Below are 13,849 nucleotides of genomic sequence, written 5' to 3'. Positions count from 1 at the left end.
GCAAGAAAATGAGACATAAGGATTCTGAAGAAATAAATATAAATATTACTGGAATTTTCAATTGTTCTCTTATCTCAGATTATTAACAATAAATCTACTGGGAAAGAGTTAGTAAATCCTTCGTCTCCTTTGCTGTATTTAACTTTTTCTTGAAGAGTTTTCTTTCCAGAGTATTAAATCTGTGATTTTTGATACCTGCAGTATGGAATATTTTGTTTTATCATCTAAATACTGCCTTTCTGCATATGAGGGCTGATCTCTCCCAATTCTCCCCTTAATTAAGCAGAACAATTCCCATAGCTCTTGTGTTTCAGAGAAATGAGCAGGAATTTTGCTAAGACAGTCTCATTCAACTTGAGCTTCTGGAATGCATCAGTGAGATTTTAAACTGTAACCAGTGAAACTGCTGGAATCCCCCGTTTGGGCATTTTTGCTCTTACCTTCTGGGTCAAATTGTATAGGAGAAGGGAACCTGCAGGTGGAGTGAAAAGGGGAGTTAGCCTAGAATCCCTACATAGCCACAAGAGAAGTAGTGCCATTGACCCTTATCTAACTAGGAAGATGCTGAATGTTAGTTGAGAAAATTGTTTCTTTTGCCATGCTGTTCTGTTCCTTCATTTGAGAAATAATGGACAAACACCAATGACATTAATCAAAGCATTTTTAATATGCCATATAAATACAGAGATGTACACATGTATAAAGTGAATATTTGTTTCATTTGGACAGGAAAGACAAGGTTTAAACTATTTTCAGGAATTATGTGACAGCATCCCAGCATCACCGGTCCTGAATTATTCTTCCTCCAAGCCCGAGGCCAAGAAGGGCTACTAACAGATGTTTAATAATATACTATACATTCCTTGCTCTTAATTCCCTTCCCACCATATGCCTACAGTTGGGATTCTTGCAAATCAGCCTCTTAAAGAGTATGAATTCAGCAGCAACCCCAGTAACAGGATAAGGGACCTAATGCATTGTGTAATTTGGACAGATTAAATCATAAAAGAATAACAGACACCTATTAACTAGGATCAATATAAAGAGGTAGACAAGCTTTCCCCAATCATGGGGCCTTCCAGGAATGTAGGACTATCAGTGCCACCATCTTTTCAACAAGAGGATTGGACATGCTAGCTGGGGATGATGGAGATGGTAGCCCAGCACATCTGAATAATATCAGACTGGCAGAATAAAGAGATTGTCACTTTTTCTAGTGATTGTCTCACTCCAATCAGTAAGGCAGAAAAATACTGAAAGAATGTCAACTGATTTTTCCCCCTATTAAAATTCCAAAGTAGCTGGGAAGTACGTAGAATATTATTATTTATTTTTATTCATTTATTCTATATTTGGACTAAGGAAGGTTCTGAATGTGCAAAGATGAGTGAGTTTAAATACAACTCATCTAGAAAACCACTTCACTAACATGAATGCATTTGGTGACTAGTAAAAAAGCTTTTGAAAAATTAGTGCAAAATGAATGCTTTATTTTGAGTAATTGACATGTGAATATGTGGCATAGTATATGCTGTAATGCTTGTTCTCACTAAGACAAGATTCCCAACAATTCTGACACATAAATGTAGTCAATACATACCGGGTATGAATATGATATGAGTATGGCATGAGTATGTTTCATACTCTGATTCAGAATTCTCATTCAAGTTCTATTGAAGCATACTATTACTTCTATTCATCAGATTTTAAATATTATCCTCTTTCATGTCTTTGCAAACTGTTTTAAAGGGTAATCCATGTCATTATTTGTCAAAAGTATACTTGTTTGAAATAAAATTCCTGAGGTGGGAACCACATTGTTGAAAAACATTCTGTGTTAAATAAGAAGGGTCATTAAAATTCTTGCTAATTTTAGAGTTATACATTGTACAAAGACAAAATGTACCATGTTATGACTTAGTACAATGTGTCAACTCAGACACTGTAGATTATAAACATGGTTTATAACTAAGAAATGAACAAATAAGCTATATATATATATATATATATATATAGTTTAAGAAAAGTGTGTGCCAAATGGATCAATGCTTAACATACGTGAATCACTTCTTTGTTATGTTAAACAATGTTTCTATATTCTATTTTTATATTTCTATAATTATGGATTAAATAAAAGCAGATTCCTTAAATTAGCCAAACAGCACGAACATTTCCTTTATTTATCCTAGTTCCTTCAATGCTGGTATCAGACACCTACCAGATCAACTGTCAGCCTCTGGATCTGTGATTAGCTGCCCATATTTTCCACCATGTGATTCTACCATTTAAACTCTCAGATTTGATCTACTGTAATATGCAACGCGAGATCAATCTAATCTGAAAACTGGAAAGCTGGTGGGTGAAAAATCTGATTGATCATATCTATGCATTTATTTAATTAATATCCCACCTTTATTATTTTTACAAATAACTCAAGGTTGCAAACATATAAAACACAGCTTCCTCCTCCTATTTTCCATATAACAACAATCCTGTGAAGCAGGTTGGGCTGAGAGAGAGTGACTGGCCCAAAGTCAGCAAGCTGGCTTTCATGGCTAAGGTGAGACTTGAACTCATGGTCTTCCATTTTCTAGCCTGATGTCTTAACCACTAGGCCAAACTGGCTTTTACTTTTTTCCCCTAGTATATCACCTCTGTCTGCATGACTCTTCCCTAACTAAAGCCATGATTATTGATGGATAACAGGCTTATTCCATTGGTCTGATTCTCCAGAGGAGTTGAGATTGGCAGGAACGTTTCTATCCTGAAGCAAATAGCAAGACTGGCACAGATGTACAGGCAGGTTGGCTGCTGATTGAAGATCTTTTCAAATGTTGCTGGATCAATAATGTTACCAGAGGATAACTAAGGTTTGCTAATCAGCAGACAGACTAGATTAACAGGCTGGCTCATTTGTTATAGGAATGCTGGAAATGTTTTGACTATACAGGTAGTCCTTGACTTACGACCACGATTGAGCCCAAAATTTAGGTTACTAAGTGAGATATTTGTTAAGTGAGTTTTGCCCCATTTTACAAACTTTCTTGCCACAGTTGTTAAGTGAATCATTGCAGTTGTTAAGTTAGAAACACAGTTGTTAAGTGACTTTGGCTTCCTCATTGACTTTGCTTGTCCGGAAGGTTGCAAAAGTTGATTGCATGAACCAGGAACCCTGCAACCATCATAAATATGAACCAGTTGCCAAGTGTCTGAATTTTGATCATGTGATCATAGGGATGGTACAATGGTCGTAAGTGTGAAAAAATGGTCATAGGTTACTTTTTTTAATGCCGTTGTAAGTTTGAATAGTCACTAAAAACGAATTGTTGTAAATCGAGGACTACCTGTATTCCTAATTTACAGTAAAACCTCAGTGCAAGGTAGTTTTTTCCCCCCTAGGAACATTCCTTTGGTGCTTGTAAGAAGGAATTCTCCTTCCACAGGTCCCACCCTTAAGAACGTTTGCATTGCAAGCATGTGAATTCGGTTGCGAAGGGATTGTTTCCCTCTTCCCCAGTATAGTTTTTGAATAATAATAATAATACCAATGGATTTTGATAATATACAGTGTGAAATCAAACCTCAGTGCCCAAGAACTATATAACTTACATAAGGCAGCTGACAGTGAATCCAAACACTTCATAAACAGTTCATCAGTGCAAGGCGTGTTACTCAGGTACCAACTGTTACACATCAGGAATAATTTACTGTTCCTTTTTCTGGTCAAGCTGCAAATTCATAAGCTGCATTTTGTTCCTTAGCTTTTAGTAGAGAGTACTCTTCCCTTCTTCTCCCAGCAATTGATAAGCTATTGTCAAAGGTTTTCACTTTCAACCTCTTTCATAGACGAATTATTACAAATACTACTACAATGAAATAATACAAATACTATCACAAATCTGATTAAGGACTACTTCAAAACGGAAATTGGGTGGTAGATGGTATTTCTGAATGCTTGTGTTTTTTTCCAGTAGAAAGAAAGAAGATTCATTCTTCTTTCACGATCGAAGAGCAGCTGCAGCTAACGGTATAAGTTAGTCCTTGCAGTGTTCAGCCCATCTAACTGGATGTCCCTGTGCTGTATTTCCAGGACCAAAGCAACGTATGATTGAAGTGGCATTCCTGAGAGAAGTGGGGTTTGTTTTAATACAACATGCAAGAATTTATCAACCCTCAATTAGAGTAGGATGAGAAGTGAATCTTCAATCTGAGGGAGATGAATAGAATGGTAGCATGCTGTTGTTTTGGCATCTGTTGGTGCCAGAGCAAATGGTCCAGAAAGCTCTCATATAAACTAGATATTTCAGCAGAGCAGAGTAGGAAAGTACAACCCCTGATCTTAACCACAGTGTTTCCATAGATGTGTCAAATTTCCTTCTGCATCCTAAATTATTTCCTTTCTCAGGCACTTTGGTTTGTGATATATAATTGAGCCTACTAAGAACAGAGTCATCACTAGAGCAGAGCAGACGACCATGAAGCTGATAAAACCTGCGTGAGACAAGAGGTGTGTGTAGGGCTGCTCTGCCGGGATCATGTTGGTAAGGTTTAGCATATAGCCCAGTGTCCATCCTGCATCACTGTTTTGAACCTGAAATGAAGGAGACAAGAAAAATCACTCAATGAAATATCAAACAACTCCAAGAAAAGTGGTGCAAACCCTGCATTTTTAAAATTGATTGATTTATTATTTATATTCCGTCTTTATTATTTTTATAAACAACTCAAAGCATGAACATATCTAATACTCCTTGCTCCTCCTATTTTTCCCAGAACAACAACCCTGTAAGGTGAGTTGGGATGCGAGTGATCGGTTTAAGGTCACCCAGTCAGCTTTCATGCATAAGATGGGACTGGAACTCATAGTCTCCTGGTTTTGAGTCTGGAGCCTTAACCACTAGAACAAACTGGCTTACATGCAACATTCTCCAACAATTCAGTGACTAGGTTTGCATAATAAGTTTAATCAAGTCAGTGAAAGGTTCAGCAGCTGAATTCACGCAATCTGCTAAGAGTGTTGGTTTTAAGCTTGTTTACTTTTTTGTGAAATTACATAAGGGCCAAGATGGCCTTTTTAGTTAGCTTATGATTCCATAATTATGAACATTCAGAAAATTTCCAGAAAATTCAACAGCCAAGATAAACGTGTTGTGTGAATCCATTCAAAGAGTTACTCCCGGCCTTCCAAGTTCCTAATGCTTTGTGCTCATGATATTGCACTTAACTTCCTTCCATATTGATCTACCTGCTTCATAAAATACTAGAAACTGTATCACACTTGAGTGAGACACAGTAAGGGATAAGGCTTTTCAATTGCTGCACCAACACTGTAAATTGCCTTGTCCTATGAAATGTGAATAGCCTTATCTCTGGATGTCTTTTGCAGATTTATGAAGACATTTTTATTTGTGGCTTCCACTTGTCTTTGGTTTCTTCCATATATTCTTAGTGTAAAAGTTTTTTAACCAAATGATTAATTTTAGATGTTAGTGTAAAGTTTTTGGGAGCTTCTAAAATAAATCTCCACCACCACTCCTTAATTTCCACCTCTGAATGTTACAAGATACCTTCTCCAGGAAGTGGATATTCTGCCATTTTTCCTTAGTGAAGTTGTATCTCTGGCCGAGCAGGGAGATAATATATGTACTTGAGAAACAGTACTCGCTCAAGTACTTCTCTTTTACCTTAGGAAATTCGACTTTCACCTAGACAGAGAGAAAGGAAACAAGTTTATTTCTTTGACTTTCCTCCTCTTTTATAAAGACTGAGGCACTCTATTTTCCATATAAATATTAATCCTTGAAGTTATCACAATCCATCTGTGTGTTTTCAAATGAAAAACCTTTTTGCATGCCATGAGGACTCTACGTTTGTAGGGTAAATGGATTTTAGGTATTTCCCTTCCCCTGCTTTGATTTTTGAGTTGAGTTAATCTCACACAATTAGTACTAATTGGAGGCCACTTGTTGTATGAGTCAAGATCCATGCTCTTTTTGTTTGAAAAAATGACATACCTCATTCCAGGGTTTGGAGCAAAAGTTCTTCACTGTTTCTATCACTTGGTCCATAGGTTTTTCGGTCACATTTAGAAAATTCATTACATAATAGAAAGCAGAAAATGCCTAAAGATCAAGTAATATGAAATTATTCAAGAAAGAAAAAAAAAGAAACACTTTTTTTTATAGTTGTATTTTTATAAGCCACTCAGTCATAATAAATTGGGTGCCCTACAAATGTTATAAATAAATGGAAACAAAATATTGCTACCAGCAATATTTAGCATAAAGGAGATGTTTTCTGTTCCAATTATTCATCTAGTCTACAACTGTCTGTACTCAATGATTGGTTAGAAACTGCATACTAATGTGAACTGGGTGAACAAAACACAATTGCTACATTGATATAACATGTTATGTCCAAAAAAATAAACCATATTATGATAGGTGAGGATCTGGTGTACATAAGAAATAAGATGCTGGACAACGAACTATCCAACTTTATTTTAGCCAATCATTCTGACTTACATCAGTTTCCAGGGACTTAAGCCACATCACTGCTGCCTTTTTATTAGAGATGAGAGACAGTGAATGTGAGACTTTCCACCTGCAAAGTGGCAGCGACTCTACCTCTAAGCTATGCTTCTGTTCATGGCTGGGAGCTCCAATTCAATACTACATGTAAGAAGAACAACAACCCAGGGGCTTCTCCTATTGCTTCATGTCAACTACACATAGCACTTTATTTGCAACTAGAAATCACTTGTTAACAATAAAAAAATGGAGGCACAGCAGGTATTTCATGAAAGAGAATACAGTGATAGATCATCCGCCACTTCCAAAGCTCTGCTAGCTCAAGCTACAACAGGACAGAAGCTGGGAAAGGGACTCTACCAAGATTCTAGCTCTTTATTTTTGGGAACTGAAATCAAATATGCCTTCTATAGACTCTTGAGGGAATCCTCCCTTTGGGAATTTGTTTTGGATGTTTCCTGCCAGTGGAAATGCTATAGCGCTGCATCTACAACTGCCAGGCTCTGCACAGTGTCTGCTAAAGTAATGTTTATGGAAATGTAGTCATTACTATAAAATGGTGCCTTTGTAAGAATGGATCTCTGGAAAAAAGAGTTAGGAAGCTTTTTTAAAACTAACATTTCCCTTAAACCAATATTTCTCAACTTTGGCAACTTGAAGAAGTGTCATTCAACTCCCAGAATTCCGCAACCAGTCAGAGAGTTGAAGTCCACATATCTTCAAATCACCAAAACTGAGCAACACTGCCTTAAATGAACAGGCAGCTGTTTAGACTAAATACATAGTTGCAAATGGGGAATGTCAAGCAGGAGCAAATAACAATACTTGTGTAATGATGCCATCACACAAATGCCATGATTTATGAACTCACACCAGCCTTTGTGATAGCGGTATGTAATCACATGTAATCAACATGCACCTGTGGTCATTTTTATATCCTTAGTTTGTTACAGATGCCATTTACGTCAGTAATTTGATTAGATCGATTTGTCAGTGCTTCTATTTTTGTAGTTCAAACCTGGCTGAAGACTATTGCTGAAGATAATAGGATTAATAATTTTAAAACAAGAAATAGCATTACAGAAATCTTTTAGTTCATTGCCAAGCTGTCAATGTGTTAAAAAGACTCACCCCAAATTCTCCAGACACCTCAGGCACGAAAATGCGATTGAATGAGCAGCTGGAGTAAAGACAGTCTTCAGCATTAAAAATTTTCTGGATGCTTTCTAAGCATTTTTCATAATTCCCATCGCCTTGGATTTGGATCTGAGAATACGGTGCAGTGATGTTACGTGCTGTGCAGGGATTTGTGGTCAGATCAAAAACATTAAGTGTCCTCACATATCCTTGGTGGAAACATGGATCCTGGAGTCTGTCAGTTGTTGAAGACTAAAAAAGTTTAAAAATTCATCAGCAATCACATGAGTTCCAGTACATTCACTTATCACATTACATCATAAACCATGGCTTACAATCCACAATGACTGGATTGAAAAAAAATCTTATTAAGCCAAAATATGTATTATGCATAATTTATTATGCAAAGAAACCAAAGCAATATTATGCATAACTCCAATCACAGTCCTGACCTGGTGCACAGTGAGGCCTAGGTCAGAAAATAAATGCCTGCCTTGAATCTACTTTTATACCCTTGAATCCTTACATATTTTATATATGTATTCCATTTTTTTTAAAAAAAATTAACAAACATACAATGATGAAATGAAATAAATACTTTAGGAAGAAAAATTATTACAATCCACTGTGTATATATTCTCACATGCAGTGTTCCTACAAATGTTTCTTTGTTTATGTATTTACTTATTTATCAAATTTACTACCCAACTCACATTTTAGGCAACTCTGAGTGGATTACATTAAAAATGAAGAAAATGATCCTCAAGATTCAATACAATATTAGCCTGAGATGAAGGCATAAACTCTTAATTTAAGAATAAGCATCTCAAAGTCAAAGTTCTTCTATGCCTTTTACTTTAATTTTACTTTAAATTACTGTTGAGCTGAGCCAAGTAATAAAACTAAAAAGGGACATAAATTGTGTTCAATTAATTTTGGCTGAGTCCTCTGAATCTTGATTCTGTAGGGTGTATTCCCATACTCTCCATATCCAACTACTGACTGAGATGATGAATATTGTAGATCAATATAGCTAGATGCCATCAGACAAGGAAAAGCTGCTTTAGTGGTATAATGTGATTATGGTGCAAATAAAAAGATATGAGAATAATTAGCAGCAGAAGTTGCTATCCAGTTTTTTTTCCAATTCACAAAACAACTAGTGTTCTGCAGGAATATTGTCTGACACAGCTGAGGCATGCTTTGCTTTTACAATCCCAGTTATTGTATGTAACACAATATGCACTGGTATATTCTATTTCACAGTTTGACAGGAGAAAAGAGTAAAGTTATTAAAGTACAGCCATATCTTGCTAGCTTCAACTAGTTAGAAGGTAAGATATCTGCAGAGAGGCTCAAGAGGGGGCAAATTATAAAAGCAGAATTGTATTGTGACACAAGCTCTACCCCATTTGTAATACATTGTGACATCCTACAAGTATCAAGTTTGTATCACAACGATGTGCTTTCATTGGATCCTATCCTGTTGATACCTCTTATGGGAGGGAGTACAACTGGCAAGGTCAGAATTCTGAGGTTTTTGTGAGTTAGATTCTCTGATCTGATGGGCTAGTGCTGGCTCACTGGCCAAAGTTTCCCATTTATCCTTAGAAGTCTTATTTTCTGAGGATAAAATTGAAATTTCCAGAACAGTCAAAATCTCATTGTATAAAGGCTCAGGAATTACAACATAATTGCATTACATGCAGTCCTTGACCATTCATTTAGAGACAGTTCCAAGTTACAGTGGCACTGAAAAAAGTGACTTACACTCAGTTACCTGATCAAAATTCAGGAATTTGGCAATGGATACATATTTATGATGGTTGCAGTGTCCTGGGGACATGTGATCACCATTTGCAACCTTCCCAGCCAGCTTCTGACAAGCAAAGTCAATGGGGTAAGCAAAACTTGCTTAACAACTGCAGTGATTTGTTTAACAACCAGAGCAAAAAGGTTGTAAAGTAGGGTGCAATTCTTTTAACAACCACATCGCATAGGAAATTCTGGTCCCAAATGTAGTTTTTAAGTCGAGGACTATCTGTATTAAAGGAAGCAAACTATTGGATAAGCAGGCTGTATCAGTTTCATCAAGCACCATCTAAGAAAAGGATTGATACTCATTACTTACAAGAACATCTTGTAACAGCTTGAGTCGAAGAGCTTGGTCCTTCCCATAACATAAGAAGCTATGTGTATATACCATGTATTCCTTGCCATAGAGATGGAAATTTATTATATCTGTTGGTAATTCAATCTTATCTGGATCAGGTACAAAGGTAATCTGTGTAGATGCTCCTCCAAGATCCAGTGCTCCTGTTGTCCTACTGTTGAAGAAAGCATGGGCAAATACTTTTGGCCAGATAGACTGCAAGAAGAACAAATTGGAGAGTTAGACTGAGAGATATAACAGCCAGACCTGAGGGACTACAACAGGATATAAGACCTCAACACAAAAATGAAAGCAATATCACACAGTCAGCCACATGGTCATGATCTTTTCTCTATTTTCCCAGAATGAAGAAATTAGAATAAAGTCCTTATGTTTTAGGACGGCAAATTCCAATGGATTGTTATGAAAACTTTGTAAGGGTATAAACAATGGAACAAATTACTAAATTCTAGGCACCCATTTGCTATATCAGTTGAAGCTGAAGTGGAAAGCCTTCTAACAATCACGCTATTGTATGGGATTGGGGTCAGTATCCCCTTCCAACCCTATCATAATCCTGTGGGATTTATTAGATTATATTCCATTTTAATGTTTGATAGTCTCCTACAGCTGTGAATAGAATTTAAGAACGAAAGGACTTAGAAAACCAAATCAAGTGAGAATTCCTGGTCATCACTTGCTTTTCTGACATGTCATATTACCTCTGTAAATTTGCCCAGTAAGTAATTAAGGGTGATCCAGCCATAAGCACCTTCTTCTTCACCACTGAGAATCCTGGCACCCTGGAATTTGAAGGGATATATACGCAATGTTTCCTCCACTGCAGAGAGAACCCTCTTAGCAGCATCCTTATTTTTCAAACTGCATGTAAAAAGAAGGGGGAATTATATAGGATCCTTAGGAACGGTTCTCATATTTTTTCTTCTTGAAAATGGTGAGAGAATAAAATACCTATTACCCAAAATGAATTTTTAGAAGGTGGGAGAAGCAGAAAGACTCATCTAGTCTATTGTTCCATTAAAATGTTCAGCCTTTTCCTGATTACTTTTGTATGGTATTCTTAAAATAATGTAACATGGAAAAGAATTTACAAGCAATTCTCCACCAGGCAGGAAACAGCAGTCAGGAATGGGTTAACTCTGTCTGTTAACTGGTTGGACTGAGTCTGCAAAACTGTTAAACCACGCTTCTTCCTGTTGCTTGCCAGCTTTTTAGACTCTGTCTAGCTGGGCAGACGTGTTTCCTCGAGCTGTCCATTTCTTGCTGCTTTTTCTTACAGAAAAAGGTTTTTCATTCATTCATTCATTCATTTTTTATATATATATCAGGAAAACTTGGTTTTGGTTCCAGAGTGAAGGGCGATTCAGCCCAAGCCCACTGAAGGCTGCTGAGGTGGCAAGAGGTCTTGAAGCAGCAAATAGACCTCTGGGTGGCGCTCACACGCTTTTGCCTCGAAATGCTAACCCGCAGGGGACTCAAGGCTTCGGCCCTGCTGCAAAACGAAGGCAACGCCCACGAGTCTGGCTTCATAGCGCTTGCCTGGAGAGTGCACAGGATCGGCACCAGGGGAAGCTGCTCAAGGCAGTGCCCACGAGCCGGGCTCTGTAGCACTGACCTTAGAGTTTGTAAGAGCGGCGAAGAGGATCGGCGGCTAATTTGGAGCCTTGTGAAGCCTCAGTGGCCATTTTGGAGCCTTGTGGTGGCACGGTGGCCATTTTGGGAGCTACATAGAGGCTCAGTGGCCATTTTGGGAGCCACTTTGAGGCTTTGCGACCATTTCGGAGTCAAAGCAGGCATTTTCAGAGCCCCTTTGGGGTTTGAAAGCAGCGGCAAGGATCTTCGGCTGCTATTTCAGTCCAGGTAAGACCAATCCTGGCAGAGAATTCACGGGTCCCTTATTCTTTGATTGGGTAGGCATTCATGTGCTTAGCACCGAGACACAAGGTCCGGAGATCAGTAGTCCTCCGCTGACTGGATATAGGGGAAGCAGTTGGGAGTTGATTACCCAACCGTGCTTTTCTACCCTAATTGGCTGGCATTAGTTGCCTTTGTGAGAGCTTGCGCTCAGGTCTTAATAAACTTGGTGGTTTTTTCCACCATGTCTCATCAGACCTATGTTCTCATTACAGGAGTTCCACGATGGCTTCTTCGGCCTAGGGGCATTCCCGATCCAGGTCAAGGTCAGCCATCACTGACCAGGACAGTGATCCCGGGAAGGACCTTCAGGCTCCATTTAATCTAGGTGGGGCAAGGCTCACTCTAAAGCTAAGAAGCCTTATGCCCAACCTACTAAGTCTTCTAAAGCTTCTAAAAGAGGAGCTAAGGAAAAACACATGGATGTTGATCTGGCAACACAGAAGGTCCAACAGGTGGCTGGAAAGAAGAGAAAGTGCCCTCAGAGCAAGGAGATTCCTAGGCCCCAGACATCTTCTAAGGAGATTATGGAACTACCTACTATTCCAGAGGAGGTTCCATCATCTGCTTGGTCTCCAGATGGGGACACAGCGCAGGCTCCTGCCACTCCTGGCAACAATGAATTGCTTTTTGGTGCAATGCCTGCCTTAGAGCCATCTGTTACCCATGGGGAACATCAGATGCAACACAGGGTTCCATCTGCTGAGACAACTTTCATGTCCACTTCTGCTGGCTTGAGGCCTGATCAGCCATCTGATCCTCAAATTCCGCCAATTTGTCCACTTTGATTTCTTCTGCCATACGTCAGGGCATTGAAGCAGGTTTACAACAAATTTCTGCTACTGTGGCTTCTGATTTTTCTAGAGCTCATAGGCATCAGGAGCTAGGATCTTTTCCACTGACGGGACGCTAACTGCTTCTCGGTTTGCGGCTAAAGCCATTGGGTCTTCTATTATGGCTCGTCGCCTCCTGTGGCTCCACCAGTGGCAGGCAAAAGCCTGGATCATTGCTATGATTCAGGCTTCCCGCAGGGATTCCACCAACCGTATCTACAATGCTACATGGAGAGCGTTTTGTAACTGGTGCAAGAAAGGTGGTCTTGTTCCCACGGAGATCTTGGTGGTTCAAATCTTGGACTTTTTACAAAAGGGTTTAGATGCAGGGTTGGTTCCTAATACTCTTCGGGGACAAGTAGCAGCCCTTTCTTCCATTCTGACTTGTGAATTCAGGGACTCTCTGTCGCAGCATCTACTAGTGCGACAGTTCCTCAGGGGGGCATCTAATCTCCAGCCTCCCATGGTTCACCGCTTTCCAACGTGGGACTTAAACAAGGTCTTAAACGCCCTTACTCAGGGTCCCTTTTAACCCCTTTGGGAAGTTAGTCTGAGGTTTTTCTCCTATAAGGTAGCTTTCTTGGTGGCTATCACCTCTGCTAGACGCATCTCTGAACTGGCCGCTCTGTCCAGCAGGGAAGACCTCTGCGTTTTCCACGTGGACAGAGTGCTTTTACGCCTCGATCCCACATTCCTTCCCAAGGTCAAATGTGGTTCCATAGGCCTCAGGAGCTAGTTCTGCCCAATTTTTGTCCTGAGCCTTCTCATCGTTTGGAACATATTTGGCATACATTGGACGTGCAGAGGGATCTCCAAATCGATATCAAATGGACTGCTTCTCTTCGGAGGACAGAGTCCCTTTTTGTTTCTTTTCAGCCTGCTACCCTTGGTAGCAGGGTTTCCTCCTCTACTTTGGGTAGATGGATCAGGGCATGTATCTCTAAGGCATATGAGGCTCAGGCCCTCCCTGTACCTTGACGCATCACCGGCCATTCTACTCGGAGCGCTGTGACTTCAGCGGCCTGGGCTACCCAGGCTTCACTGGAAGAGGTTTGCAGAGCTGCCACTTGGTTTTCTTCTTCTCTTTTTGTCCGTCATTACAAACTAAATACTTATGCTTCGGCTGAGGCTGCCTTTGGCAGACGGGTTCTCCAGAGGGTCCATTCAGATCAAGGCCCAGGGGCCCAGACTTCACCCTCCCAATAGGACATGCAGCTTTGGTATGTCCCATTTCTGACTGCTATTTCCTCCCTGCTGGAGAA

General features: G+C 39.4%; 1 protein-coding gene across 9 annotated transcripts in view; it reads right to left on the bottom strand.

Moving 5' to 3' along the window:
* Window positions 1–643: 643 nt before the first annotated feature.
* The window catches only part of ENTPD1 (ectonucleoside triphosphate diphosphohydrolase 1), a 57,917-nt gene continuing 44,711 nt past the window's right edge, over window positions 644–13,849 (bottom strand). For 8 of the 9 annotated variants that reach the window (XM_087872768.1, XM_087872769.1, XM_087872771.1 and 5 more), the window contains 6 exons: window positions 10,542–10,701; window positions 9,799–10,035; window positions 7,662–7,919; window positions 6,015–6,122; window positions 5,568–5,705; window positions 644–4,591 (listed from right to left, as the gene is read on the bottom strand). In XM_087872768.1, the coding sequence (XP_087728894.1) occupies window positions 4,385–4,591; window positions 5,568–5,705; window positions 6,015–6,122; window positions 7,662–7,919; window positions 9,799–10,035; window positions 10,542–10,701 (1,108 nt within the window). In that variant the 3' untranslated portion in view covers window positions 644–4,384. The remainder of the gene's footprint in view (window positions 4,592–5,567; window positions 5,706–6,014; window positions 6,123–7,661; window positions 7,920–9,798; window positions 10,036–10,541; window positions 10,702–13,849) is intronic. The other variant, XM_087872773.1, reaches the window with a different exon arrangement.

This window comes from Pantherophis guttatus, chromosome 6 (genome assembly GCF_059756535.1).
Source record: "Pantherophis guttatus breed Tessera chromosome 6, ASM5975653v1, whole genome shotgun sequence".
In the NCBI taxonomy this organism is placed as follows: Eukaryota; Metazoa; Chordata; class Lepidosauria; order Squamata; family Colubridae; genus Pantherophis; species Pantherophis guttatus.
The sequence above is the reverse complement of the archived record's forward strand: the minus strand, read 5'-3'. Positions and strand labels throughout refer to the sequence as shown.